The sequence below is a fragment of the Pelodiscus sinensis genome, chromosome 6 (assembly GCF_049634645.1).
Source record: "Pelodiscus sinensis isolate JC-2024 chromosome 6, ASM4963464v1, whole genome shotgun sequence".
In the NCBI taxonomy this organism is placed as follows: domain Eukaryota; kingdom Metazoa; phylum Chordata; order Testudines; family Trionychidae; genus Pelodiscus; species Pelodiscus sinensis.
The window spans coordinates 35645852-35671549 of record NC_134716.1 but is presented as its reverse complement, the minus strand read 5'-3'; the positions used below and the strand labels follow the sequence as shown (position 1 = coordinate 35671549).

The window sequence follows — 25698 nt, the reverse complement described above, 5'->3', positions numbered from 1 at the left end:
TTCAAGTGTTTTAAATGGTTTATTCAGATTATGCAATCTTCTCAATACACTTTTGGTTTAATATAAAACATTTTCAAAAACTTTTCAGCTCTGAGGTAAAGTACTTTAGAGAAACACAAGAACACTTTTAAAAAATAAAGCAAAAGATCAGTAAATTTTTTTTGGCAGGATAAATAGAAAAATATTTCCCCCTTACTTCAATGCTAATGATTCCAACACCAATACAAGTCAAACAGCAAAGTAATCCAGTCAGAAAGTTGAGTTTATTTCTGGGGCAAAATTCTGATTCCAGAGGCAATTTTGCTCAAGGAAGGATTTCAGGATAGGGATATTAAATTTTCAATTAATCAGCTAATCGAGTAGTTGATGGAATTCCATTGACTACTTAATTAGTCAATAAGGGGTGGGATGGGGCAACTCACTATCCTGGCTGCGCCTTTGCCTTTTAAATGTATTAAGAGCTGCCTGTGGCTCTCACTACATTTAAAAGGCAGAGGCACAGAAGTCGGACCAGCGTGAGCTTCAGTCTCCACTCGCGCTCTTTTCCTGCTGCGCTTCTGCCTCCCCTGCCACCTTCTCTCTTCCGCAGTGACGGTACTGGGGAGGGAACTGGCTTTTAAGCCAGCTCCCCACAGCACCGGCTCCTGTCTCCCCCCTTCCCCTTGCTGCCTCTGATAAAGATGTCACTTACATCCCTATTTCAGGATTGGATCTATATCAGTAAAAAAGGAAACTGCTTAGAATAGCTATTCTCCTGCCATTCTACCTCACCCACCCTCTACCATATAGAGGAAATAAAATCAAGCCTTACATTATTTCTTCCTGCTTTGTGGAGGAGAGAATGATCGTTCACCGCTGCATCATCCCATCTCTTACCTGAAGGGGGTCCCCCATCAAGTAATGCTCATCCTGCCATTTGAAGCAGTTTCCCTACCCATCCAAAAGAAAGCGCTCTCCAGGAGGTGCTTCGGAGTGCTGCCAGTAGAAGAAGAACTATGCTGATGCAGAGGATAGCTAAGATTGAGTGCATTCCAGAGATACTCGGTACCTGCTGGGATAGCTTGAGACACCGTCATGTTTAAAGAGCTAAGTCCCTTGCAAGATGGGGAAAGAGATCAGAATAGAATCTGAGGATTTCAAGGGAACTTTGATTTAAAACTTGGCAATTCATGGCTTTGGTGGGTACTCCCTATACAAGAGATTTCACCCTCTGTTTACATGTTCTAGTAAGAGATTGCAAGACTGCATTACTCTTCAAGATATTTATTTTTTTTACAGTTGCAAAGATATGATTTGGGAATGACAGGCAGCAGAGGTTATAGTTCTTAAGACATTATGAAGGAAGTTAATCGGAGTCTTCATCATCCAGGTATTCCTCCGCATTACTTATTGTTCGCATTGTATCTGAAAAGAAACCATTCTGCTTTAGCCAGGGAGAAAATCAGGCATAACACTAAACTTTTCAGTTTCAATTTTGGTGCTGTGGGTAGACACACTTAAACTCTAAATTAAAAAATGTGTGTGGAATTTCCTAGGGCTTAGGATATTTTTAGGTGAGTGCCTAGCCAGGAGCTGGTCAAATGGTCACATTTCCTACAGATGAAACATCCCATATACAGGGCTGGTGTGATTATCTGAAAGACCTAGTTTGAATGGGGCACTGCAGCCCAGGCTGCCGGCAGCTGCACAATGGGCCTAGGGCTCTGGCTCTGCCCATGTGGGGCTGCGATGGCTGCTCCCTCAGTTGTGCCCAGAGCTCCTGAGCTCGAAGTGTGGGGGGCTAAGGCTCTCACCACTGGAAGCCTCCTCTTCTCCCACAAGCAATGGGGGTGACTGCCACCATGAACAGCCTGTAGGTTTGTAATGTGCCTCAGGTAGGACATGCCACCCGGGCAGGTGGGGCCAATAATAAAGCATGGGTCTATGTGCAGGGGAACTGACTGCACACTCCTCACATTGGCCCTGTGCATCTAGATATTGGTTGGACAAAGTTCAGGAGTTGGCATGCCCATTCAGCGCTCTTCATATGCAGCTCCGGGAGCCTGGCTGCCTGAAAAGCTTTGCGTGCCAGGAAGAGAAAGCTGGACACAATTTAAGTCTCTCTATTGGGAATGTAAAGTTTTGCACACTGAATATATGATTGTGGAACTAGAAAAGCTAAAATGGATGAGCTGTGGGAATATTATATTTTGACTAACAATACAGAGCATGTGTGAGCATAACTCCCTTTCTCAAGCCAGCAGGAGTCTGGGGAATATGTGAGGAGAATGGAGCAAGATGGTGGCGATAGGAGAAAAGTGATTTCTGTTTCTGGGGTCAACTTATGTATTTGGGGAGACACAGAACAAAGAAAGCAGGAAACAAACAATACCTTTCCCTTGTTTCTTTTTAAGCAGGGAAGCACAGGCAGCATTGGTAGCCATATCCAGAGCCAATTTCTTCTCATTGTTTTTTAAGTCTGTTCTTGCCCCTTTGGGGAAAAAAAATTCCAATTATGTTCAAAAATACTGTCCTAGTAACCTATTCTATTCTATTCTATTAATATAATATAATATAATATAATATAATATAATATAATATAATTAATATAATAAATTAATTAATGAAACCACTCCTCACACAAGTAGTCTGGTCAGAATGACCAGTGGTAAAAGGCTAATGGGGGGATTTATCCAAAGTCAACTGAAAGATGCCCAGTGAGCTTCTATTTAGATGCTGTGAAGCTCTATTAGGTACTCTGATGCTCTACTAGGTTTATAAACCAATATTTGACTGCCACAGCCAAGTGAAATTTTATCCTGCATAGGTCATCCTGTTGCACAGACTAACTTCAAGGTTTGCATGGTTTACAGAGACACGCTGGACTAGCTAGGAACCATGACCAGGTTATAGATAACAAATTTGTAAAATATGCAAACTACAGACTCAGCAGTGATTTCCACACAGAAAGCAGTTTTGCCACACAGAGTACTGACATTGTGGTAAAGAGCTTTACCCTTTGCCAGTAGCATCTCTACAATATCTGCATAACCCTTCCAAGCAGCAGCATGCAAAGCTGTGTCTCCCAATTTGTTCTGTGGAGATAAAGGGAAAAGTAACAGGATTAGAACATAGGGGGAAAAAATCAGCTTGCATTAAGAAATAACAATAGCAGCACTGTAAATGTATGAACGGATACAGGATAAACTTCCTACCTGTTGATTTAGTTCTACATTCGGTTGGGTAAATAACACTTCCACTATATCTATGTAAAAGGAAGAAAAAAAGGAGAACTGCATGAAACCAAAACTTGCTTTCTTGTATTCCAAATCCAGTACTGAAGTCAGGCTTGCACAGAGAAAGGAACCAAACCTAATCAGTTAGAAAAAATCCATATCAGTAAAGCCTTTGATGACTTTGAGAAAGCACTATAGATTAGACCTCTCTGGTCCAGCACCCTCGGGACATGACCTGTCCCAGATGAGGGATTTTGCCAAACCAGGGAAGGTCACTTTTGGATCCCCTGCTGCTGGTCCAGTTGCCTGGCTCACTGGCCTCCCAGCCCGCTCCTCACTTCCTGCTGGGCAGCCATCAGGAGGAACCACCAGGCAGTCATGCGTGCTGTGCTGGGGCTCCAGAAGCCACCAGGCAGCCATATGCCGTGAATCCCTCCAGGCAGCCACACACGTCTCCCAACCCCCCTGGGCAGACCTGCTGCCACACGCTAGACAGCTCTGCAGTCAGCTCGCAGGGTTCCTTGCTACTGGTCCTCCACTGGGACATTCTGGTCCTGCAACATCCATACTGGACCATGGATGTTGCTGGACCAGAGAATCCCAGTTAAGAGCTTCAACCAGTACAAACAGATTTAGAAGTAGAACAGTAATGTAAACTTCAGTGACAAACACCACTTCCCCTCAGCAGCCTGCATTTCATCTCTCATTTTTGTGATTTAAGAATGTCTGTCTGCTTTTACAACTAAAGGATTTAAAGATGTCCTATGTACTGTATATATTAAAAAACCCTCTGAGATCAGCTCTCCTGACTTCAACTTTTGTTTGTTTTGCTATCCTTAATTACATTAAAGTTATAGACTTGGATACCCAATGCAACGTTAAGTAGTCACTGGTCTATTAGCTGAACAAAAGGAGAAACTAGAACATGATCAGTAGAGTTGAGTGTTATACTGTACCTTTGTGCCCACCATGGCAAGCCCAGTACAGAGCTGTGCTTCCAGCTTTGTCTAAACCATTGACACCAACTTGATTGTCCAAACATTCTCGCAACCAGCTCAAGTTGCCTGAAACAAATAGGAAAAAATACCCTGGTTTTTTTAATTTGTTTTTGTTTGTTTTTGTTTTGCATAGTCACTGTTTCCAATAGAGATTTCGTTTTAAGAACTGAGGAGCAGAACCTTTAAGGGCATTTAGTTCTGTATGTATACTATGTTATGTTAGAACTTAATTTCTGTTTCTCAAACTCATTAGAAATAGTGGTGGATAATAATACTTATTGCTACAGGTTATGGGGCAAAAATAATCCAGCTACCATTAAGCATCTTGTTCAAAAGACAATATTTCCCCACCTTAAAGCTATTACTAATGGAGTACACATTACATATTGGCATTTACAATTTGACAAACTGTTCTTCTCCCCCTGCCTTTTTTTTTTTAAATTCCACTACTAAATTCAGAATGTAGATGCCAAATAATTTATTCAAAATATTCCAGTTAGTCAGCCAAAATATGCAGCGCAGCACATGGTCTTTGAAATTCAAATGCTTTTTGTTGGCATGTGCACACACATGCACCCCCCGCCCCCATTCCAGCATTAAAAAATTTAAATTCTCTAAATCATAAATCTAGGAGCGTCAGATTCCAAACCACTCACCCACCTCTTTTGGCAGCTTCATGCAATGGGTTATCAATGGACTCAGCTTGTTCAGCCACTGAAATGAAAAAACAAATTAGTTTCTGGTAAAGATTGGCTCTCTCTTTTTAAAAAAAAAAAGACTCTTGCTAATTAAGTCCGAGAGGCTAGTGTACAAAAGTGGATTTTGCACTTGTTCTGAAGGGCTGAGGTTAGTGGTCTTCCTGTCTCTTGTGAAAGTGGGTTCAAGAATAGTGGGTTAGTCAGAGACCGTTCTACTTCCTGAGTATATAAGCTCAATTCAAAATGTGATACCAAAGTTAGAGGACCTGGGATGAAATCCTGACCCTAATGGAAATCTACGGGGGGGGGGAAATACCTCAAGATTCAAGTAGGCCAGAGTTTCATGGTTTTTTTTTTTTTTTTTTTTTTTTTTTTTCCTGAGCCTAATATAAGCTTGTGGAACGACAGTATGACTGTAATGAGCTGAATACCAGTATCTAGAGACCTGCACTATGAAGTCTGCATTTTTTGTGAGGCTCTCTCTCACTAAGGCTATGTCTATACTACTAGGCCTTTGCGCAAAAACGGCCCCTTTTGTGTAAAAACTGCAGAGTGTCCACATCTCAAGTGCGTTTTTGTGCAAAAAAACCCCCCAAACAAGCCAACCAATAAATCAACAGGATAGAGGGCTTTTGCGGGTAGAGTTAGTCCTCTCCCTCACAAGGAATAACTCCTTTTTGTGCTACAGCTCTCATGCAAAAAGGCTTGTGTGGATGCTCTGCAGAGGTTTCTTGCGCAAAAAGAGCCTATCAGAGAAAAAACACAGGTGCTCTGATGGCCATTCTGTTAATGGCAATCAGAGCTTTCTTGCGCAAGAGCGTCCATGCATGCCTTTTTGTGCTTTTGCGATGCGTGTTTGAGGTGTGGACGCACTTTTGCGCAAGAAGTTTTTGGGGAAGATCTCTTTTGCAAAAAGCTGCTTGCGCAAAAACCATGTAGTGTAGACAAAGCCTAAGACTTGAAATGAGGCATTGACTGGTGTTGGTGAAGATCAGCGGATGGTGAAGAATGAACTCCAGATGCCCAGGTTAAAGCAAGTGTGTTTGGTGACCCTGGGCAGTATGTTGTTGCTGTGGGAAATGGCTAAGCTCGTGAAACTCCACAGCAGAGCAGCAGGAAGTTGGTTTGCAAATGGAAAGTGATTCAAACATTAGGCAATTTTGGGGAACATGACAATGGCATTCTATGGAACCTGGGGCTAGCAGTCTCCACTCTATATGAACGTTCTTTAATTCCATTGTCAAATCCTTGCCCCCATCCAAACCTTCTTTGGTCTTTCCCTTTATAACTGCCTTGTTTCCTATGCCAAAGTATTTAATTAACCTTCAGCAAAGCAAAAGTGCAAATCTGATTGTGCACGTAAGTGTTAAACAATGAATCTAGGGAGAGAGAAGCAAAATTTGATCATTGTAACTTAGTCACTCTGCAAATAGAATTTCTTAATTATACACTACAGCAAAGGAACTATAAAACGTGATCTATAACTTTACTTTTATATTCTATGTGGATTATATTTCTCCAAAAGCCTGATTTTTTTTTTTTAAACCCCCATTATATTTTACTATTTCCATATGACCCTTTTTTTTTTTTTCTCAATTCCTGGTAATGATACAAGTATTCTGGCACTTAAGATCTCCCTATCATCAGTACTCTCAATGGTTCATTTCTTAAAGATACAGGAAGCCCAATTCAAAATGCAGAGTATCAGTGTTTTTGCTCCCTATTCGTTATTGGAGAAACCTAGAAATTCTAGTGTTGATTTATAAATCTCTTTCAAGCAATAGGCTCATGCTATCTCAAACATTTTCTGAGAACCGTCACAGTAGTTGATTATCCACCACAATTTATGTAAAAGATACATTTTCACAGTGACTGGCTCCTGCAAGAAAGGGAACAGGGCTCACAGTACCTAGCCCAATTACCTGTTGGCCTTCTAGGACAGCATATGGACTTCACAAAAGAGGGAGACAGCTGCAGATTGGTTCTCAGATGTCTGCAGAAAATCCAGTGAGTAAGAAGACTCCTGCAGGACCCTGAGTTAACAGGGAAAAGGCCTAACTCCATACAAGAAGTACTGGAAAGCAGGAAGACAAACCCTCTGGGAGGAAGGGCTGTGCCCAAATTGTGACTGGGCTGAAAGAAGGGAACTTTTAAGAGAGGACAGGCACTAAAGGATGAACTCAGGCTTACACAGTCTTCTATTTTTGAAGACTTTGTGTAGGACTTAATAAACTAGACTGCAATCAGGGATTTTTGTTCTTGCTTTGTTTTTATATATAAACTGCTTAGCCTTAATGGAGCCTGAGTTAAGAAGAAACTCATGTGAGCCTTTGATGAGCCTCTTGGTCAGAAGGGGGTGCTATAAGGCAGGTGTCCTCTTTGACAGATATGTATGGACTGAAGGTGTCAAAATAAGTCAGCTGTAGCCTTTAAACTCTTCCACAAAGGGCTATATAGAATAGTCACTCCTATCCAGGACAGGGTTAATCTTTTAAGATCACATTAGTTACGGCATTCCCCAAAGTATCAGAACAAAACCTGACAGCATACTCAAAGAGGGGGAACCAATAGTTAAAGCAAGAAGTAGGACAGAGAACTGTCCCCCTGTCTAGATAGTCTCACACGTTTGTATTTTTGTAAAATCTACATACAGTGTCTCCCTATGGTGTTATACATACTTGAGAAATGCTGATTAAATAGGTTGATGTACTTTGGTACTGGAAAACTTAATTGCATCATTGTTACCAGTGTCCAACAAAAAATTCTCTCTCAACATTTCGGCTGGTTCTACATTGGCACCCTTTTCCGGAAAAGAGATGCTAATGAGGGATCTTCCAGAAAAGGCTTTATTTTCCGAAAGATCCCATCTAGACTGGCGCTTTTCTCCGGCAAAGCCCCGAGCCAGAAAAAAGCGGCAGCCATGTTCATGCAAATGCTGTGAGGGATATTTAAATCCCCCACGGCATTTGCAATTCTGACTTGTCTCATTAGCATCCCTTTTCCGGAAAAGGGTGCCAATGTAGACACAGCCTTCTACTTTAGTTTCCTTCATATCTGTGACTGTTAGTGACATATCAACTAAAAGAAGAATAAATTCTAGACTTTACCATAGTTGCTTGGAATAAGTCCAGTCCTGCCTTTGCAGGTTCCTTTCCACCAATTTGTGTCGCTCTGGAAAGAAAGGGGGAGACAATTAAAAATGGTCTATTGTATTTTAAGTTTAGTCTACATGTGCCACTGCTACATGTAAATAATGCTACTCACCATATCTGAAATGTAGATGATATCCCCTTCTTCAAAATACAACTCATCTGGCTGGAAAAAAAACATGAATTTGTGTGAAGAAATAAAGCAAGTACAGGCAGTCCCTGGGTTACGTACAAGATAGGGATTGTAGGTTTGTTCTTAAGTTGAACTTGTATGCAAGTCGGAACTGGTACATATTGTAGGGGAAACTCTAGCCAAACATTTCTCCAGAGCTCAGTTTTTATTCTCCCACACCTCACTTCCCTCAGTCCTTTATTCTCAAGCTGAGGTGTCTGCTAAGAAAAGCCGCTCCGCGTCTCCCTAGTCTGCTGGGGGTGGGCGCTAGCTTCGCGTCTCCCTGGTCTGCTGGGGGGAAGCAGCTAGTGCGGGCTTGCCTCATCCCATTTGTAAGTATGGATCTGATGTAAGTCGGATCCATGTAACCCGGGGACTGCCTGTACATGAAAGGAGCACAGTATTTTTTAAGTTTTTGTGGTAATGTCATATCTCCTCCCCAAAACTCCAGTTTCAAGTCAACAGCTTGATAGTTATTTATATCCTCGGCAAATTAACCTATACTAAATGAGAAACTATAAGAACTGTGACAGTCAGTACTGGGTGAAGCATGTACACCTGATCACCTGCATAGCATGGATCGAGTGCAACAGTTCAAATAAGTTGGATGAGAGTAAACAGCATATAGACTTTTACAAAAATTCTTGTACACAATAAAACTTGGGGAAAATAATCTGTCACTTATTTGTACGTACAAATGACATTTTTTTTTTAAACTCTGTGGATAAGGAATCTCTAAACTCGCTAATGATCTCAACAACTCACCACCTGGCTTGAAATGGTTTCCATTAGATGCCGAGATTAGTTTAGTTCAATGTCTCTGAGCAGCCTTACTATGAAAAGTGTTCCAACACCTCTGTAACAACTTCACTTTGTAAGGGAAGGAAAAGCAGAAGTAGGCATATGTGTGAAATCTTAGGGTGCTACATGAGCTGTCTCACCCTTATCATCAAAGATGACAATAGCTTACCATTTAATAGCCAGTTTCTTAAATGCTCTAATGATCACTTGCACTATTTTGGAAGCTGAAAGGGATTCTGGGTTAAATGAAGGGGATCCAAATTTGAGGTTGTTTGAGTAAGAGGTTTCTGATCTCTGCTTTCTTGCTCTCTCTCCTCCCCCCCCCCCCCCCCCCCGGGATCCGGGGGAAAAAAAATCACATGACCTAAAAGTGTTATGGTTCTGAACTTTTTGTTCATACCAGGGGCTCAAACTGTGGCTGTGTTCTTTCTTGCTCCCCCTGTCCGGAACAAAAATCACATGACCTAACAGTGTTATGGTTCTTAACTTTTTGTGCATACCAGGGGCTCAAACTGTGGTTGTGATCTTCCTCAAATTGATAACCATCCAATCAGGATTGATCTCAACTAGGATTTGGAGACCTCTGCCCAGTTGGAAAGCAGTACTTAAATACTTTGCATAAAAATTGGATCTTTAATTTGGCTTGAACCAAGCTGCTAAGCTACAGATGGTCATCTGTGTATATGCTGCAGGCAGGGATTCTATTGCAAATCAATGTATGTGGTTTAGTGTGACATCACAGTAAATGGGTGGCAATTGGACATGCCCAAGTAGCACCTATAAAGTAGGAGTTTAGATGTGGATGTGGGCAGGTTTCTGAGAATGTGAGGTGTAGTTGCTCTCTGTTTGCATTCTTCAGCGGCATCCCCTGTAAGTTTCACTCCTACCCCCCCACCCCCACCTCAGCAAAAATTCTGGTTTTAAGAAACAATATATCAAAATGCTCTTAAAATCCACATGCATATTTCAAGTGTTTTGAAAATTGCTATCCTGTAACACTCTTGCCTAGTTTTCAGAGGCTTGAATATAATGACACTTAACATGCACTGTGAATGAACTTTAGTTCCCTGGACTTGAACAACAAATTTTATTCCTATTTGCCTGTTAGGGACCTGACACCTAGTCTAAGGCTTTATCTACACTTGCAATTGATTGACAAAACTTTTGTTGTTCCTGGGCACTTAAAAAAAAAAAAATCTGTGCCCCAAATTTTGCTGCAGCAAGTGTGAATGCTGCTTTGGGAGGAACACTCTCCTACCCACAAAGCAAAAGCTAGAGGCTAGAAAACTTGAGGGCTAGAAGTATTTTGTCGGTGAAAGTGCCTACAAAGAGAATACACATGCACCAACTTTTAGGATATGTCTACATTACACAGCTTTTAGCTATGTCACTGACAATCAGGCACTGTAAATAAACACTGTTTGTTTGGCACTTTTGCTGACCAAAAAACTTCCACCCCTAAGAGTGATGTTTGCTTTGTTGGCAGGAGAGCGTTCCTGCTGACAAAGCACTAGGTACACTAGTACTTGCCATGGCAAAGCTTTTCCCATTCAGGGGAGGAGTTCAGCCTTGTCACTAAAAGCTGCAATGTATAGTCTAAAGAAGGCAGACTTCAAAAAGACAACTCACTCCTGTATTATCACCTTACTTATTGTAATAGGAAACCTTTTCCAAAAATACTCCTTTTATCTTGGGGGTTCTGCTACTGAAGGGCACCAAGTTCTTTCCAGTTCCCAAGTTCTTTCCAGAGTCCCCGCTGGCCCCTCGCTCCCTGCCAGACTTCTGCTTTTGAACTGTAGCAAGAGCCAGGCAGGGCTTTTGCTATAGTTCAAAGGCGGAGGCACACTTATAAACTAATCAAATAGTTGATGGGATTTCCATCAACTATTTGATTAGTTAATTGAAATTTAACATCCCTACTCCACAGTAGCCCTGCTGACAAAGGCTGCTTGGAAAATGTGTTTATTCAGTACATATACCAAATGAGAAACTTTTTAGGGGAGGTTTGGTTTGTTTCTCTCAGCTATCAATCAAAATAAACTAATTAAATGGGTACAGACAAGGAGCAAAAAATGTTAGCCCCTCAAACCTGCAACCATAATGGAGGGACAGAAGTTTAGCATTCATGGGAAAACGTGCTGTTTTTATTGTACACAAGTTCTATGCAATAACCCCAGTGGGCAACATAAATGCTCACTAGTCCCCTTTGGGAGGAGGGAAAAATTAGTGAGCTCAAGTCTGAGAATCTGCTAATCTTCTCCTGTAAACATGTGATATCAAGATGACACAAGCACTCACTGCATTACCTAAAAGAAGTTGAATATAAAGGCATCTGTGCAGGAGAAAGAAATAGACAGTGAATTCTTATTCAGTGCGGGAAACTAGTTATAGCTCTTAGACCTATAATTTCGTTTTTATTTATGCGGCAGTGTAATGAGGCTGTTTTTAGAGGTGAATGCATGAACCCACTTTGTTCTATAAGTGATCTAAAAACCTAAATACTTACAGTTCTGGGTTCAAACGTATACAGAGCCCTGAACACTTTGACTTGTCCTAAAAAAAAAAAGAAAACGTTAATGACAGAAAGCTGAAGATACTTTTCCCTTCTTTAAGGCAGAATACAGCATTACTGATATAGCTCACAAGAGTCAGAGTTGCACTTCCTCCCCCAGTCATATGCTGGTTTATTTTAAATTAAGAGCTCTTTATGTGATATGTTTGTATCTATTAACTTTAGAGTCATGCTAAGGCTCTACGCAGTAGTATGGCTTTCATGATCAGCAGCTAGTCTGTCAGCTAAAAAGAACCTGCCCTCTCTGGAAGGACACAGGGCTCTCATTCTGCACTGTTACCGTCAGCTGGAGTTTTGCCATTGACTTGGAGGAGGTCCCCAAAAGCAGGTTCTGAGTCTGATCAAAGCCCATTCAAATCAATAGGAATCTTTCTCTGTCCTGACTCTCATGACGGTTGGATTGGGCCTTAAAACGCTGTGCAAAGGATAGAGGAATTAAGTCCCTAACAACATGGTGTTTTCTCACTCGCAATTTTTTTTAACAGACAATATATATTTTTTTTCAAGAGCCTTAGAGAGAGAGAGAGAGAGATTGTGTACTATTGCATCTTTCCCCCATCCCACCAGGTGAGTGGTGGGGGAGGGGGAGATTCAGGTAGGGATTCTGCTTGGAGATTTAAATGAAAATGTTCAATATTATGATTGTTTTAATAGTAAAGTTTTGAGACAATCAAGACCAGAGCCTACCATGGGTGATTCTACTGCAGAGTATCCCAATCTAAATTCATAAAAACTGTAGAGCAAGCTCCTAACAAGACATGACAATTGCCTATACTGCATTACTTTTAAGAAAACAAAGTACAAAATAAATTATAGCAGAGGGAGTAGAAATCTTATGTAACTTATCAATGGTTCAAAGAATTGTTGAAACCTGTAGAACTCGCTGAAAAAAACACCTTACACTGACAATTATACAGTGGTTAGTTTTACACACTTGAATTTTTGATCATTAGTACTTTTACATAGTATTTCCAGTTCCTAAAATTATGGTGTTTCTCGTGTAGTGAATCAGAACAATTTGCACCCAAAATGCGGTGCAGTATGGTGTTGTATAATGGGAACCATGTTCTATGTTGTGCATCCTCACAAGCATTCATGAACTTAAAGCTGAGGTTTGGCACTGTAAAATAAACTTTGTTTACACATATTTCAAAAGAGGATCTTAAAACTACAAGCCAACTTGGAAGAATTAAACTATTTCCTTAGATGCATTACCCATATGTCCCCTCAGCATCTATAAGGAAGTAGGGATGTTAAACTTTGATGAATCAGCTAATCAAGTAGTTGATGAAATTTCCATCGAGTACTCAATTAGTCAATGGGGGGAGGGTGGTGCTTGCTATCCTGGCTATGCCTCTGCCTTTTAAAAGTAGTAAGAGCCACCTGCGGCTTTTACTACATTTAAAAGGCAGTGGCGCAACAGGGAAGCCAGGGTGAATGGGAACAGAAGCAATCCCCATTCGTGCTGTTTTCCCCTGCTGCACCTCTGCCTCCCCTGTCCATCCGCAGAGACGGTGCTGGTGGGAACTGGAAAAGCTCTGTAGTTTACACATAGCCTTTGAGTCCTGCTAGTAGGAAATAGGGGTGGTTTATGTTGCTGTGTTTTAATATGTTAGGCATGCAGTGATGTGTGCAAGGAGTTTGTTGGAAATGGGTATTTAGCTGTGAAAGTGGCGAGGTTGATAGTCATTCTTATTTCACCTGGCAGTAAGCTCCAAAGTCCTGAATTAACTTTAAATATACACACACCGCTCAGGCTCTCACCAGATGCTATTCAGAAGAACATACTTACTGAGCTTCTGTTTTTAAAAGCCTACAGAGGCGTAACCTCCAGGACAAGCCTGTAGCACAGTCTTTCAGGCTTTTCATGGGATAATTATATTTAAAGGGCATATCTTCAGAAATAAACTCTACAAGCTTTGAGCTGCTAAATGCATATAGATACTGAAGGATATGACTTTTTTCCAATACAGTAAAACTCCATTAGTCCAGCATCCAATGCTCCGGGACTCCTGATGGTCCGGCACCATCAGGAACCCGGAAGTGCTGGGGCAGCCGGACAGGCTTCCCCCATTCAGCAGCTGCTGAAACTGACCAGCAGCTGAATCGGGGAAGCCGGGAGCAGAGCAGCTGGGGTGCTGCTGGGTTGGTCTCGTAGCGCTGCCCCTCGGGGCTGCGGGACCAACCCGGCAGCACCCCAGCTGCTCTTGGGGACGCCTGGGGCAGAGCAGCTGGAGTGCTGCCGGGTTGGTCCCGCAGCGCCAAAGGACGGGCTGATCTGTTTCAGCAGCGGCTGACTTGGGGACCCCTAGGGCAGAGCAGCTGGGGTCCTGCCTGGTTGGTCCCGCAGCGCCGAGGGGCGGCGCTACGGGACCAACCCGGCAACACCCCAGCTGCTTTGCCCCAGGCAACGGGATTCAGCCGCTGCTGAAACTGACCAGCAGCGTCAGTTTCACCAGCAGGCTGAATCTGGACGCCTGGGACAGAGCAGCTGGGGTGCTGCGGGGTTGGTCTCCTAGCACTGCCCCTTGGTGCTGCGGGACCAACCAGGCAGGACCCCAGCTGCTCTGCCCTAGGGGTCCCCAAGTCAGCCGCTGCTGAAACAGATCAGCGGCTGATTCCAGGAAGCCCCGGGCAGAGCAGCTCTGCCCCGGGCTTCCTGGAATCAGCCGCTGATCTGTTTCAGCAGCGGCTGAATCGGGGACCCCTGGGGCAGAGAAGCTGGGGTCCTGTCGGGTTGGTCCCGCAGCGCCATCCTTTGGTGCTGCGGGACCAACCCGGAAGCACTCCAGCTGCTCTGCCCCAGGCGTCCGCAAGAGCAGCTGGGGTGCTGCTGGGTTGGTCCCGCAGCCCCGAGGGGCAGCGCTACGGGACCAACCGGGCAGTACCCCAGCTGCTCTGTCCCAGGCGTCCCCAAGAGCAGCTGGGGTGCTGCTGGGTTGGTGCCGTAGCCCCGAGGGGCAGCGCTACGGGACCAACCGGGCAGTACCCCAGCTGCTCTGTCCCAGGCATCCCCAAGAGCAGCTGGGGTGCTGCCGGGTTGGTCCCGCAGCCCAGAGGGGCAGCACTACGGGACCAACCGGGCAGTACCCCAGCTGCTCTGTCCCAGGCGTCCCCAAGAGCAGCTGGGGTGCTGCTGGGTTGGTGCCGTAGCCCCGAGGGGCAGCGCTACGGGACCAACCCGGCAGCAGCTGAATCAGAGACGCCTGGGGCAGAGCGGGACTATCGTAAGGGGGGGCTATGAGGGGTCTGGGCTGGCATCCCCTCCCACCCCACTCCAGACCCCTCATAGCCCCCCCTTCTGATAGTCCGGCATATTTGATAATCCGGCACCCCCTGGGTCCTAAAGGTGCCGGATTATCGGAAGTTTACTGTACATAACTTTATTCCTTTGCAGGGCTTGCAACAGACTTTGCTGGTCCCTGGGCACTGTGTGTGGGTGGGTGGGAGCTAGACTCCAGCCCCTGGAAGAAATGGAACTAACTTCCTCCAGTGAGCCCTCAGCACCACCTGAACCATGCCACATGGGGCTCCGGTGACAATTTATAGGGCCTGGGATTCCAGCTGCTGCTGCAGTAACAGCAGTTGCAGCCTGGAGCCCTGGGCCCTTTAAATTTTTATGCCCAGGAGCAACTTGCCACCTTTGCCCTCCCCCATCCTCTCCGTTGGTGGCCCTGCCCCTTAGCTGCATACACCACAACTTTAAAAATGTGAATAGGAAAGTAATATGGGACTTGATTAGACACATGAAAACTCTCTCACTCGTGAAAGTTCTCTACAGTCATTCCTGAGCTTTGAAACATGAAAGGTTCAAACCTCTTCACTTATAGTACATTTACACTACAGAGAAGATCGAAGCTGCCACTGTTCATCTTCCAGGTTTTGAATTAACGGATCTAGTGAAGACACGCTAATTCAAACTGAGAGGGGTACTCTGGTCCATGCCGGTAGTCCTGCTTCCACAAAGAGTAAGGGAAGTCAAAAGGAGAGTGTTCTCACTTTGACATCCTGCAGCATGGACAGCGCCAAAAGTCAAGTTAAGGTACTTCATCTATGCAATTAACGTAGCTGAAGTTGTGTAACTTAATTCAAACTTATTCCATACTCGTAGCTTATTCCAGAAAAGCGGCTGATTTTCCGGAATAAGTGGCCCAGTGTAGACATAGCCGTAGGGTTTATAGGCCTATTACAGGAGTGTGCAGGTGCGGTGCTGTGGTCTGTAATGTTCAGGAGAGCAGACTAGATGATCATAATGATCCATTCTTGCCTTAAAATGTAAGTCTATCACTGAACATATAAATTACTTGTTTACTGATGCTCTCTAATCAATGTCCCTCTTCTGCTACTTAAGGTAAAGGAGACAACTGAACTACATATGGCCACCGTGGCTCTTTCTAGACCACTGCTCTCATAAAAAGCTACTACTATGCAAGGAAACATGCTGCTCACAGAGATTTCCAAGTCTTACTTTCCAAATATGAAACTGGTTTGTTTGAAAGGCATTACTTAATGGCAAATAGTTTATGAAAATAAAATTCTTAATGAGCCTGTAGTGTCATACAAGCAGCATTTTTTTAAGTGCCGTGAGTGTATTTTGTTTAAAAAAAAGCAAGATGAGTACCCATTAGTCAAGATTTTTATAGTGTAACTAAAAAAGGAAAATCTCACATTAGAAAAAAAAATTTCCTTTAAAACTACAAGATACTCAATTTTTGCGGTATTAATGGAGGATTGTTTTCAAATAAATGCCTAGTGTTTTCCTGACAAGAGGCTACAGTTTTCTCACACTAGGATTCTTCAAATCAGTTCTTTACTTCCCTCAATTCCAACTCTTCTGTACCATCCTGCTGCTTTTACATACTACTATGTAACAATCCCCTTCTATTACACCACTATTAAAGCATTCCCTGCCTTCCTCTTCTTAATCTCCACCTCTTAAAAATTATCCTTTATGCGTGAAGCTACTTATTTCAACATCTGAGTGAGGCTGAACTTCCGGAGAGGAAGGGGAGGAAAAGCTATCAACTCTGTTTGGTTAAAATAAGTTTTACTTCTACAGTAGAAGCGTAAGTTAGCTTGAGGAGCTGTTTTGTTTCTTCTAAACAGAAGAAATAGTGAATGAACATTAAAAGTAAAGCAATCAACTAGCCTTTAGAAGAGCTGGGGCTTCACAAAGCAACTTGATGAAGCTCTTTATTAGAATTCAGGGGCCCAGTTTTCTTGTTGCAGGATTCAAAATAGTTCCCATTGAGTTATTCATATTCTCCCCAAGGAAAACAGGACTCCAGGGACCAAATTCTGCTTCCTATTGTGGCCACTTTGCATTGCGTGGCAACACCAAGCAACCAGAAAGCCATTTGAACCAAAGCGATGCCTGGAGTGTCATAAATCACCATCTCAGCACCTGGTATAGGGAGATTTGATGCAGCACCTCAGTGCCCTCAGGCTTATTTAATTTTCTAAGCAACCAAACTAAGCCTGAACTAGCTCTAGAATCTTGTGCTTAAAGGTTGGCATACAGTCCTCCTCCTCCTTCTACCTATAAGGCTTCACTGGACATGGTACAAAATGGGCCTAGAACTTATTTGGTTAAGAAGGGCAAAAACTTTGACCCGGTACTCTGTTCTTGGATCATGCTATGGATATAGATGGGGCAAAGGATGGGAGAGGAACACCTGCCGGGTCTCAGAATAGCACTAAATCCAGTAGCTCTTGAATACTTCTTCTCCCTGAACTTCCTGATGAGTCAGGGAAATGGATATTGGAATAATTTGTTAGGTGCTTCCATGGTCATAAACATAATTTGAGTAGTGGGTAAAAGGAGAATATTCCTCTGAACAGAAAGTGAGTGAAGAGAAAAGGGTTAAGGGCTCTTTCCAGAGTTTCTAATCCTGACATATAAAATCCTGTGTAAATTGTTAACTGGTTACACTAAGGCTACGTCTAGACTGGCATGATTTTCTGGAAATGCTTTTAATGGAAAAGTTTTCCGTTAAAAGCATTTTCGGAAAAGAGCATCTAGATTGGCACGGACGCTTTTCCGCAAAAGCACTTTTTGCGGAAAAGCGTCTGTGGCCAATCTAGACGCGCTTTTGCGCAAAAAAGCCCCGATCGCCATTTTCCCAATCAGGGCTTTTTTGCGCAAAACATATCTCAGCTGTCTACATTGGCCCTTTTGCGCAAAACTTTTGCGCAAAAGGGACTTTTGCCTGAACGGGAGCAGCATAATATTTCTGCAAAAAGCACTGATTTCTTACAGTAAGAAGTCAGTGTTTTTGCGGAAATTCAAGCGGCCAGTGTAGACAGCTGGCAAGTTTTTCCAGAAAAACTGGCCAGTCTAGACACAGCCTAGAGGTTTACCCAGTTAACTGTCCTCCGGGTCATGGGCTGGGGGAGGCAGGGCATGGTAGGCACTGGAGCAGCCCAAGCATAGTTCAACAGGCCCTACCCAGCTAGGCTGGAACAGCTACTTTCTCTCCTCCCCCCACTGACTGATCTGGCTGCTCCAACCAGCCAATTATCAGTTACACCAGCTAGTAAGACAATGTTCATCAGATAACCAGTTAAACGTTTATATCCCTACTCTAATTAACACTGCAGACACACTCTTAATATTCCCAGTCTGTGCAATCTGAACTCATGACTCTCTCAGGTTTAAACCCAAAGGCTGAACCTCTCTGGTCCGGCAACATCCATGGTCCAATGTGATTTTACTTAGCTGGATGTCCACTTATCATGGCTGTGGCCAAGTTTCCTGTGCTCCCATCAAGTTTATTTGCAGCCACCAGTCCTGGTTCTCAGGCAAATTCTCTGGTTTGGCACCAGTCAGGTCCCAAGGAGGCTGGACTAAAGAGGTTCAACTGGTACCAATACTTACAATCCTGTTTGCAGCTGTGAAGACCTATTAGTGGTTGCTTTATCTGCATTAAAACAACTAACACTTAATAAAGTTGTTAAAAAAGGAACTAACCCTATGCATACGTTACACCACAAATGAGCTCATAACCTTATCCTGTATGCCTCACTTTTCCTCTTGCCATCTTTCTTCCTTATTCAATATCTCCTTTTCAACTTTAAAGTTCTTAGGGCAGGTCTTTCCTCTCCTCTATGAAGTGCTTTGCACACCTATGTGGTTATGTAATTAAAGAACTTATGGTATTTAAACTGGAGGCTGTAGACGTAAGGGCTGTGTCTACACTGAAACCCTTTTCCGTAAAAGGGATGCTAATGAGACACTTTGGAATTGCAAATTCCGCGGGGGATTTAAATGAACATGGCTGCCGCTTTTTTCCGGCTTGGGGTTTTGCCGGAGAAAAGCGCCAGTCTAGATGGGATCTTGCGGAAAATAAGCCCCTTTCCAGAAGATCCCTTATTCCTACTTTGAAAAAGCGGCAGCCATGTTCATGCAACTGCCGTGGGGGATATTTAAATCCCCTGCGGAATTTGCAATTCCTAAGTGTCTCATTAGCATCCCTTTTATGGAAAAGGGTGCCAGTGTAGACACAGCCAATGGGTTTTTTTAGCTGTTAACAGCACACTCCTAGAAGTTTGCCACGGATCAATGTACTATTCTAATTCAGAAACGCCACTGGACATAGCACAGTTCAAGAACACAGCTGGAAATGGCAATTCATTTTGTCAGGTTTGTAATTTTTGTAAATAGGACTAACATCCTCAAGACACAAATGTAAGTAAGTTAATAAACTCTGACAGGGCAATGTGGTTTGCTGACAAAACAGCTATTGAAAGAAAAAGGATGATCCAATGCATAGTCCTGACTACTGAAAATAATGGCAATTTTCATCTTTCTTCTATTCACCTCATTTGAATTGCTAAGAACAGATATATCTGGAAAAGAGCATAGTTTTACCATTCCTGCTTCCTAGCACACAAAGGATAGAGCTAGTAAAGCTATGGTAAGGGATAAAAAAGTAAAAATATTGCAGTCCCTTGTCCAGCAGAGAGACTTTTTCCACTGACCCAAGAACCAGGTTCTCAGCTTAACAATCTGAGGAACATGTTATATGATTTCTCAAAGACAATAGATGCCTGAACATGAAGTTATAGGTGACTGGGCAGAGGAAGACAGCACCCGATTTTACGTGCACAAATGAAGGCATAACAGATTGTGACAGGGTTACTAAACATACAAAGCTATTGTCCAATATTCAACTTTCAGATGTAAAGCAAAGATATCTATTTATCTAGGATTCTTTTTTTTTTAAAGTAACCATCATTTATTCCCTTCTCCCAGAGTTCTCAAACTTTTTTCTTAATGTGCACAATTTTTAACAGATTATCTCACAGTTCAGCCACTGGCCCATTTGTTATCATATGACATCTCTGGGCAGACTGCAGTTGTTGCTTGCCTGCCAAATAGATATTAGGAGAGTGCTTATGTATTTTTCAGCATCTTTACTGTGATTTTGTTTCTTTCTAAAAAAGCTAATCAACTATTTTTTCCTTCCTCCTGTTCCATTTCCATCTACTATTAGAAATGCTTCTCTGCCACCAGATCTGTCTCTTCTGGATATTCCTTTGATGCTGTTGGTTGTAATAGCTAATGACAGCTCCTGTTTTCTCTTCTACTTTACTTTCATAGTAGGAGCCCATCATAGCAGTAGTTAGGTTTGCTTCTCCTTATGTCAGCTTTACAGACTGGACACTTAGCAGTTGTGAATAACAAAAACCCAGCACAAGTGGGTGCTCCACCAGGAGAACAACTGCTACAGAGTACGCCATTGCTAAGGAAATTGTATCACTGGGTATGGTCTCCGACTTCTTTATAAGAGTGGATACCTTTCTGAAACATTTAGAACCACAAAGTGACTCATTGGACAATGCTAGTATTATAGACTAATACGAGTAGCTTTATCAAGAAGGAAAACACACTCCACTGACAGCCTCTTCCTGAAACGTCCTGACAGATTCTTACTGTGAAAACTTTGCCTGCACAAGGCACTCTCTTGAGAATTAAAGTCTAGAAATGTTCAGTCAATTAATACATTTCTTTGAGCATTCCTTTAGAAAGTATCTGAGAGAGAATTCAGTTTATAATTTCTTATCTGTACACATAGGTCTACAGAGTACAAAAATCCTTGAAAAACCTTTAAAAAAACTAAATTCTAACTAACCTGTCTAGTAAACTAATAATATAATTATGCTTAAAGACAAAAATTATCCATAGATATTTGTTTTAAGAGGGGGTCGACTTTGCTGGAAATCGTCTGAGTTTTGGATCAGCTATAATCTTTTATAGCAGTGGTCACCAACCAGTAGATCGGGGTCTACCTGTAGATCTTGGAGCCTCTGCTAAGTGATCCTGTCTGGTTTGGCCAGGAAGCTATCAAGTACTGGCACTTCTGTTGCCCTTTCACTGTCATGCTGCTCTGGCCCTCTGCCTTGGAGCTGCCCCCCTTGGGAGCCTCCTGCTTGCTGTGCAGGGTGTGGGAGGGAGAAGAGGGGGGTGCTGATGTCAGGGTGTCCCTCTCTCCCTGCACTTCTGTGCCCTATCTCCACACAGAGAGAAGGGGATGGAGGGAGCTTGGCAATGCAAATCTCTGTCACTCACACTATGTGTGTGTGTCTGTCATTCTTACAAACACACACTCTCATCCCCTGACCCAACATACGGGGGGAATTGTTACTTCTTTTACTGCTTGCAAAGTGAGTTAGTTTTGGTTTTTGACTGTCCTGCCCTGAATCTCCTACACCCAACTTTCTGCCCCTGATGTGAGTCCCCCTGTTCAAATTCCTTCCCAAATCTTGCACCCTGAAACCCCTCCTGGATGCCAATCTCCCACCCTGGGATAAGCCTGGAGCCCCTCCTACACTCCAAACTCCTTGGCTTAAGACCAGAGCCTGCACTCCAACCCCCTACCCCACCTGGTGAAAATGAGAGGAGGGGAAGGAAGGGGGATGGAATGAGCAGGGTGAGGTTTTGGAGAAGGGGTGGAGCAGAGGCAGGGCCTTAAAGAAGGGAGAGGAAGGAAGTGGGGCAAGAGTATTAGAGTTTGAGATAGATCTTACGTTGCACTTAAATTGAAAAAGTTGTCTTGTGGTTAAAAAGGTTGGAGACCGCTGTTTTATAGGAAACCTAACAGTGATAGTCCAATCAGCATTTTTTAAGCCTTATTTACAAAGGGCTTAGCATTTAGCCAGGGAGGGGAATATCAGTCACAGGCTGAAACTTGGCATTTAAATTTTCAGCTGATTTTTCTTTTCTAGTCTTTACTGTACTCGTCACATCACTGGACTGCCTTCCATAGTTCATTGAGCAATATAGTATACAACTGTCACATTTGATCTCTCCTCCTATCCCCAGACAGAGAAGTGTTTCTTCTTTGGGTAGGGCTTTTTGTACTGTTTTGTACTTGTTGGGAGGGGAGGGGTGTTGTTTACATCTTCTATTAAATATAGCTGTTATGTGTATTTTATTAGAAAAGACATGTTCAAAACATGAGTCTTACATGTGGAGTGGAAACTAGTGAGGTTTGTAATGATCTTTACTTCCTCTAGGAGTTTTGTTCCTTGATTTTGGTCAAGTCTTACAGAAAGTTGTGTCTTCTGCACAGACAAGATTTATTTTTACTACTGAGTTCCACTTTGTCAGATGTGACAAACTGTCCACCACAGTCTCTGTTGTGCAGCTTTAATTTTTTTGGTGTCCTGATCTTGGAGTGCTTTCAAAATAAACACTGAGGCCTTGAATTTGATTCAAAATTCTATGGAAAGAACATAGGTCTTTCTATGGAAAGAACAGAGGTGACTTGCTCACAGCCTGAATGGTTGAGGGAATATGAGAGCATTTTGGAGTGGAGTGATAGTTTGCGTTGCCAGTTTCATGCCGAAGTATATTTGCATTGCTGCTGTCCAGCTACAAGGTGATGAAGGCAGGAATATTTATTTACCTACCTAGTGAGTGGTTTGTCTATTTGTTGTGGATGCAATAGTTTGATGAGGGAATGTCCATTTTCAGGTCCTACAAGAGATTTTCTTGCAAGACTTTAAACTAACAAATGCTCAGAAGTTACTTTTAAAATTGGCTATTTAGTCAACACCATCAACGAGGTACATTAAGTAGTTCAAGAAATATAAGTGGGCAAGACATTGGAGATGAAAAATATTTTAATGGACATGTGGTAATTTTATTAGAGATACTCATCATAACTCCACAATTAGAGTTGAGTTTTGCACTTAAAATAGATATTCATTCTCCTATGTGTTAAATACAACGTATATTCTCCCCCCAATGCAGTACTTAATACAGAATTTTCTGAGAATATAAAAATCTATTGTTACAGAGTTTGTTCCTAAATCTAATAATAAATGTAGGATGCGAAATCCCATTTAATTAGTTAACTGGTTAAAATTATATTTAACTGGTTAACTGATTAAAAAGAAAACACGGGGTGCTCTAACCCCGTGGGTCTGGAGTGGCCCCGGTGCCACAGGCAGGGGCTACTCCAGACTGGCCCAAGCAGACCCTGTCCAAGGTGGGCCCCCTATTAAAGGTGATGTATACTAGTTAACCTTTCACATCCCCAATAAGGATCTTATATATGCCACACAAATTAAAAGGCCAAATCCTGCAATTTACTCAGGAACTTAGTCCTTATTCAAGAACTTAGATTAAATGTATATAAGGGCTGAAGATATTCTTCTGCCCGGAGGCCCTTCCTTCTTCTACTAAGATAAACAGGAGAAGTTTCTGCTCTCCCTGTTTCCAAACACAAGAACAAGGGGATACTCAATGAAATTGAGAAGTGGCAAAGTCAATACTGATACTTTTTCAAAGCATAACTCAACTGTGGAACTCACAGAAATCATTGAGAACAATAATTTCACAATAGTCAGAGAGATTGGACATTTATATAGATAAGAATATCCTGAGTATTGCCAGTTAATGCTAAAAATATTATTCAAAGGGATAGAAAACATCATGTTTCAGGGCTCATCTCCACCTGTTAAGGATCATCCCACATTGATTCTCTGTGTGATTTCTTGCACCTTCCTGGAAATTGACAGGATGCTGGACTAGATGCACTATAAGTCTGATCCAATATGGTGATTTCTAAGTTCCAATGAAAATTTGTGTTGTTTATTAACAGAAACTACACTGATTAAAGGAGCCATTGTTAAATATGCATTCCTTCACAAAATGTGTATGTTTATAATTAAGTCCTACTGCCTTGAGTAAACAAAGCATATATTAATTATAGCTTTCAATTTCTTTTTTTTACAGAAATATTAAACTTCTTGATAAGTCACAACGTAGCTTTCCTTTATATAAGCATACAGACTGGTGTAGTTAATTTCTTCCTCTTTTTAAAAGAAAATTACATTACTTAAATATATTTTATCTAAATCTGAAAAGGGAGGAAAAAGCTGTACCGTTTATATAAAACCCTTAATCATTTCACACACTTATTTTAAAAAACACAAAGATCATTCTCTTCTAAACAGCAAATTAATTTTGGGATTAATCCTCTCCATGCATAATTTGTGCCCAAAATGAACCTAGGCCCTTCCAGGCTTGCCAGTTCAAAGCCTTGGCACTGGCCTTACGAAAACACTGAATCATCCTAATAGCATCTTTTCCTAAATTGAAATTTAAACAATAGGATACTGTAACACATTTGCAAAGAACAGAAAAGTCAAAAGTTTAAGGTTGACAACTCTGAACACTTAAGTCATATGTTCCCACTAGATCATACAAGAATCCAGGGTTCCTTCCAATGACTGAGTACAGTTTGTTTTCTGTTGAAAGTAGATCGAGTCTTCTGTTGCTTTGGCAATTTCAAACTAGCTTAACCAATAAAACCTTGAGAGTTATAAATCATTCTCTGATTTGTCATCAGTTACTGACACCACTAATGCTTTTTTGTAACGATGACGAAAACAGTTTAAATCTTTTTTTAAGACGTAAATGTAAGATTTACTTTAAGTATTAAATCGCAGAATGCTATCGCAGGTACATCAAGCTGCTCCCAAGAAGAGTGCTTGTTAGGACACCTCTTCCCACGTGGAGGCACCATAATGACAATCAACTTCAACTTTCTAGCTCGACACGCCTTAGTTGAAGAAAAATTCTTGGTACATATGTTGCAGACTGTTCAGCAAGCAGAGCATTTTAACGGAGGCTTGTTCTCGTCTTTCCGCAACTGTTATGCAGCAGCGCGATCACTAAAAAGGGCTGTAAAATGATCCCAAGAATCAATACTAATTGCATTGGCTTCTGCCTCTTCCTCCTCGCCCCAAAAGCCTCATCGGGGAGGTTTAAGAACTCGCTCACTTCCTACTTCTCCTCGGCCACTAGCAAAGGCGCTCTGAAAGTGACAGCCCGAGCCCCACCTCCGATAGGAAAAAAAAGGAAGCCCCTGAGCCTAGACTAGAGACATAACCTGGCGACCTGCCAACCAGAAGAGCCACCCTACCCCTCTCCTGAGCGCATCGTAAAGGACCCCCCCCCCCCACCGGACTAATAAAAAAGGAGCAAGAAAAACAACGTCCACGTGTCAGTGGCAAAGCCCAGCTCCGTGTCTAGCACCGAGCGTAAGCTGCGATCTCGCAGCGTAGGGCCCGTGCAGCCGAGTGCAAGGCGGCGGCCGCTCCTGTGCAGGAGGAGCGCGGGGACGGGCCGCTCCCTCACCTGGTTTGGCTGGTTTAGGTGGCGGCTTGGACATCGCGGCGGCCGGGCTCAGCCCCTTCCTCCGCCTCCCCGCAAACTGCTCGTGGCCGGTCACCCCTCCTGCCCGGTAAACCGCCCCCCTCGGCAGCGGGCGCGGGGCACCCAGCAGCGAGCCCCGGGGAATGCGCGGACTGCGGGCGCGGTGAGGAAGTCAGAGGCGCTGCTCCCTCTAGGGGCGGCTCCGGGAGCGGGCGGCCAGACTGGCTGCGGGGCTGGAGCCGCCAGCGCCAGGCAGCCAATCCTCGAGCGCGCTGCGCCAGCTCGGCGCCGCAGCCGGCCAATCCCGCCCACCGGAGAGAGCCGCCGGTGCAAGCTGTAGCTTGTCTCGGCGCTGTGGGGCCAGAGCGCTCGTGCTCGGGAGCCGGGGGAGCCGCAGGGCGCTGGCCTGCCGCTTTGTCCACCC

At 43.2% G+C, this 25698-nt stretch overlaps 1 protein-coding gene across 1 annotated transcript; it reads right to left on the bottom strand.

Annotated features, from left to right (window-relative positions):
• Positions 1 to 25472, bottom strand: OSTF1 (osteoclast stimulating factor 1). Its single transcript, XM_006137809.3, has 10 exons — positions 25257 to 25472; positions 11540 to 11586; positions 8176 to 8226; positions 8019 to 8082; positions 4874 to 4927; positions 4172 to 4279; positions 3195 to 3244; positions 2996 to 3074; positions 2372 to 2470; positions 1 to 1404 (listed from the first exon to the last, which is right to left on the bottom strand). The coding sequence occupies exons 1-10, from the start codon at positions 25288 to 25290 to the stop codon at positions 1346 to 1348; spliced, it is 645 nt and encodes a 214-aa protein (XP_006137871.1). The 5' UTR covers positions 25291 to 25472; the 3' UTR covers positions 1 to 1345.
• Positions 25473 to 25698: the final 226 nt, after the last annotated feature.

What these genes read in the sequence shown, in the direction of transcription:
- OSTF1 (XM_006137809.3), bottom strand. Translation starts at nt 25,290, where the DNA reads ATGTCCAAGCCGCCACCTAAACCAGCCAAACCAG. An exon ending in TCATCTACATTTCAGATATG is followed by an intron (nt 8,083 to 8,175) that starts GTGAGTAGCATT and finishes CTTTCTTTCCAG; the next exon opens with AGCGACACAAATTGGTGGAA. An exon ending in TTGCCATGGTGGGCACAAAG is followed by an intron (nt 3,245 to 4,171) that starts GTACAGTATAAC and finishes CCTTTTACATAG; the next exon opens with ATATAGTGGAAGTGTTATTT.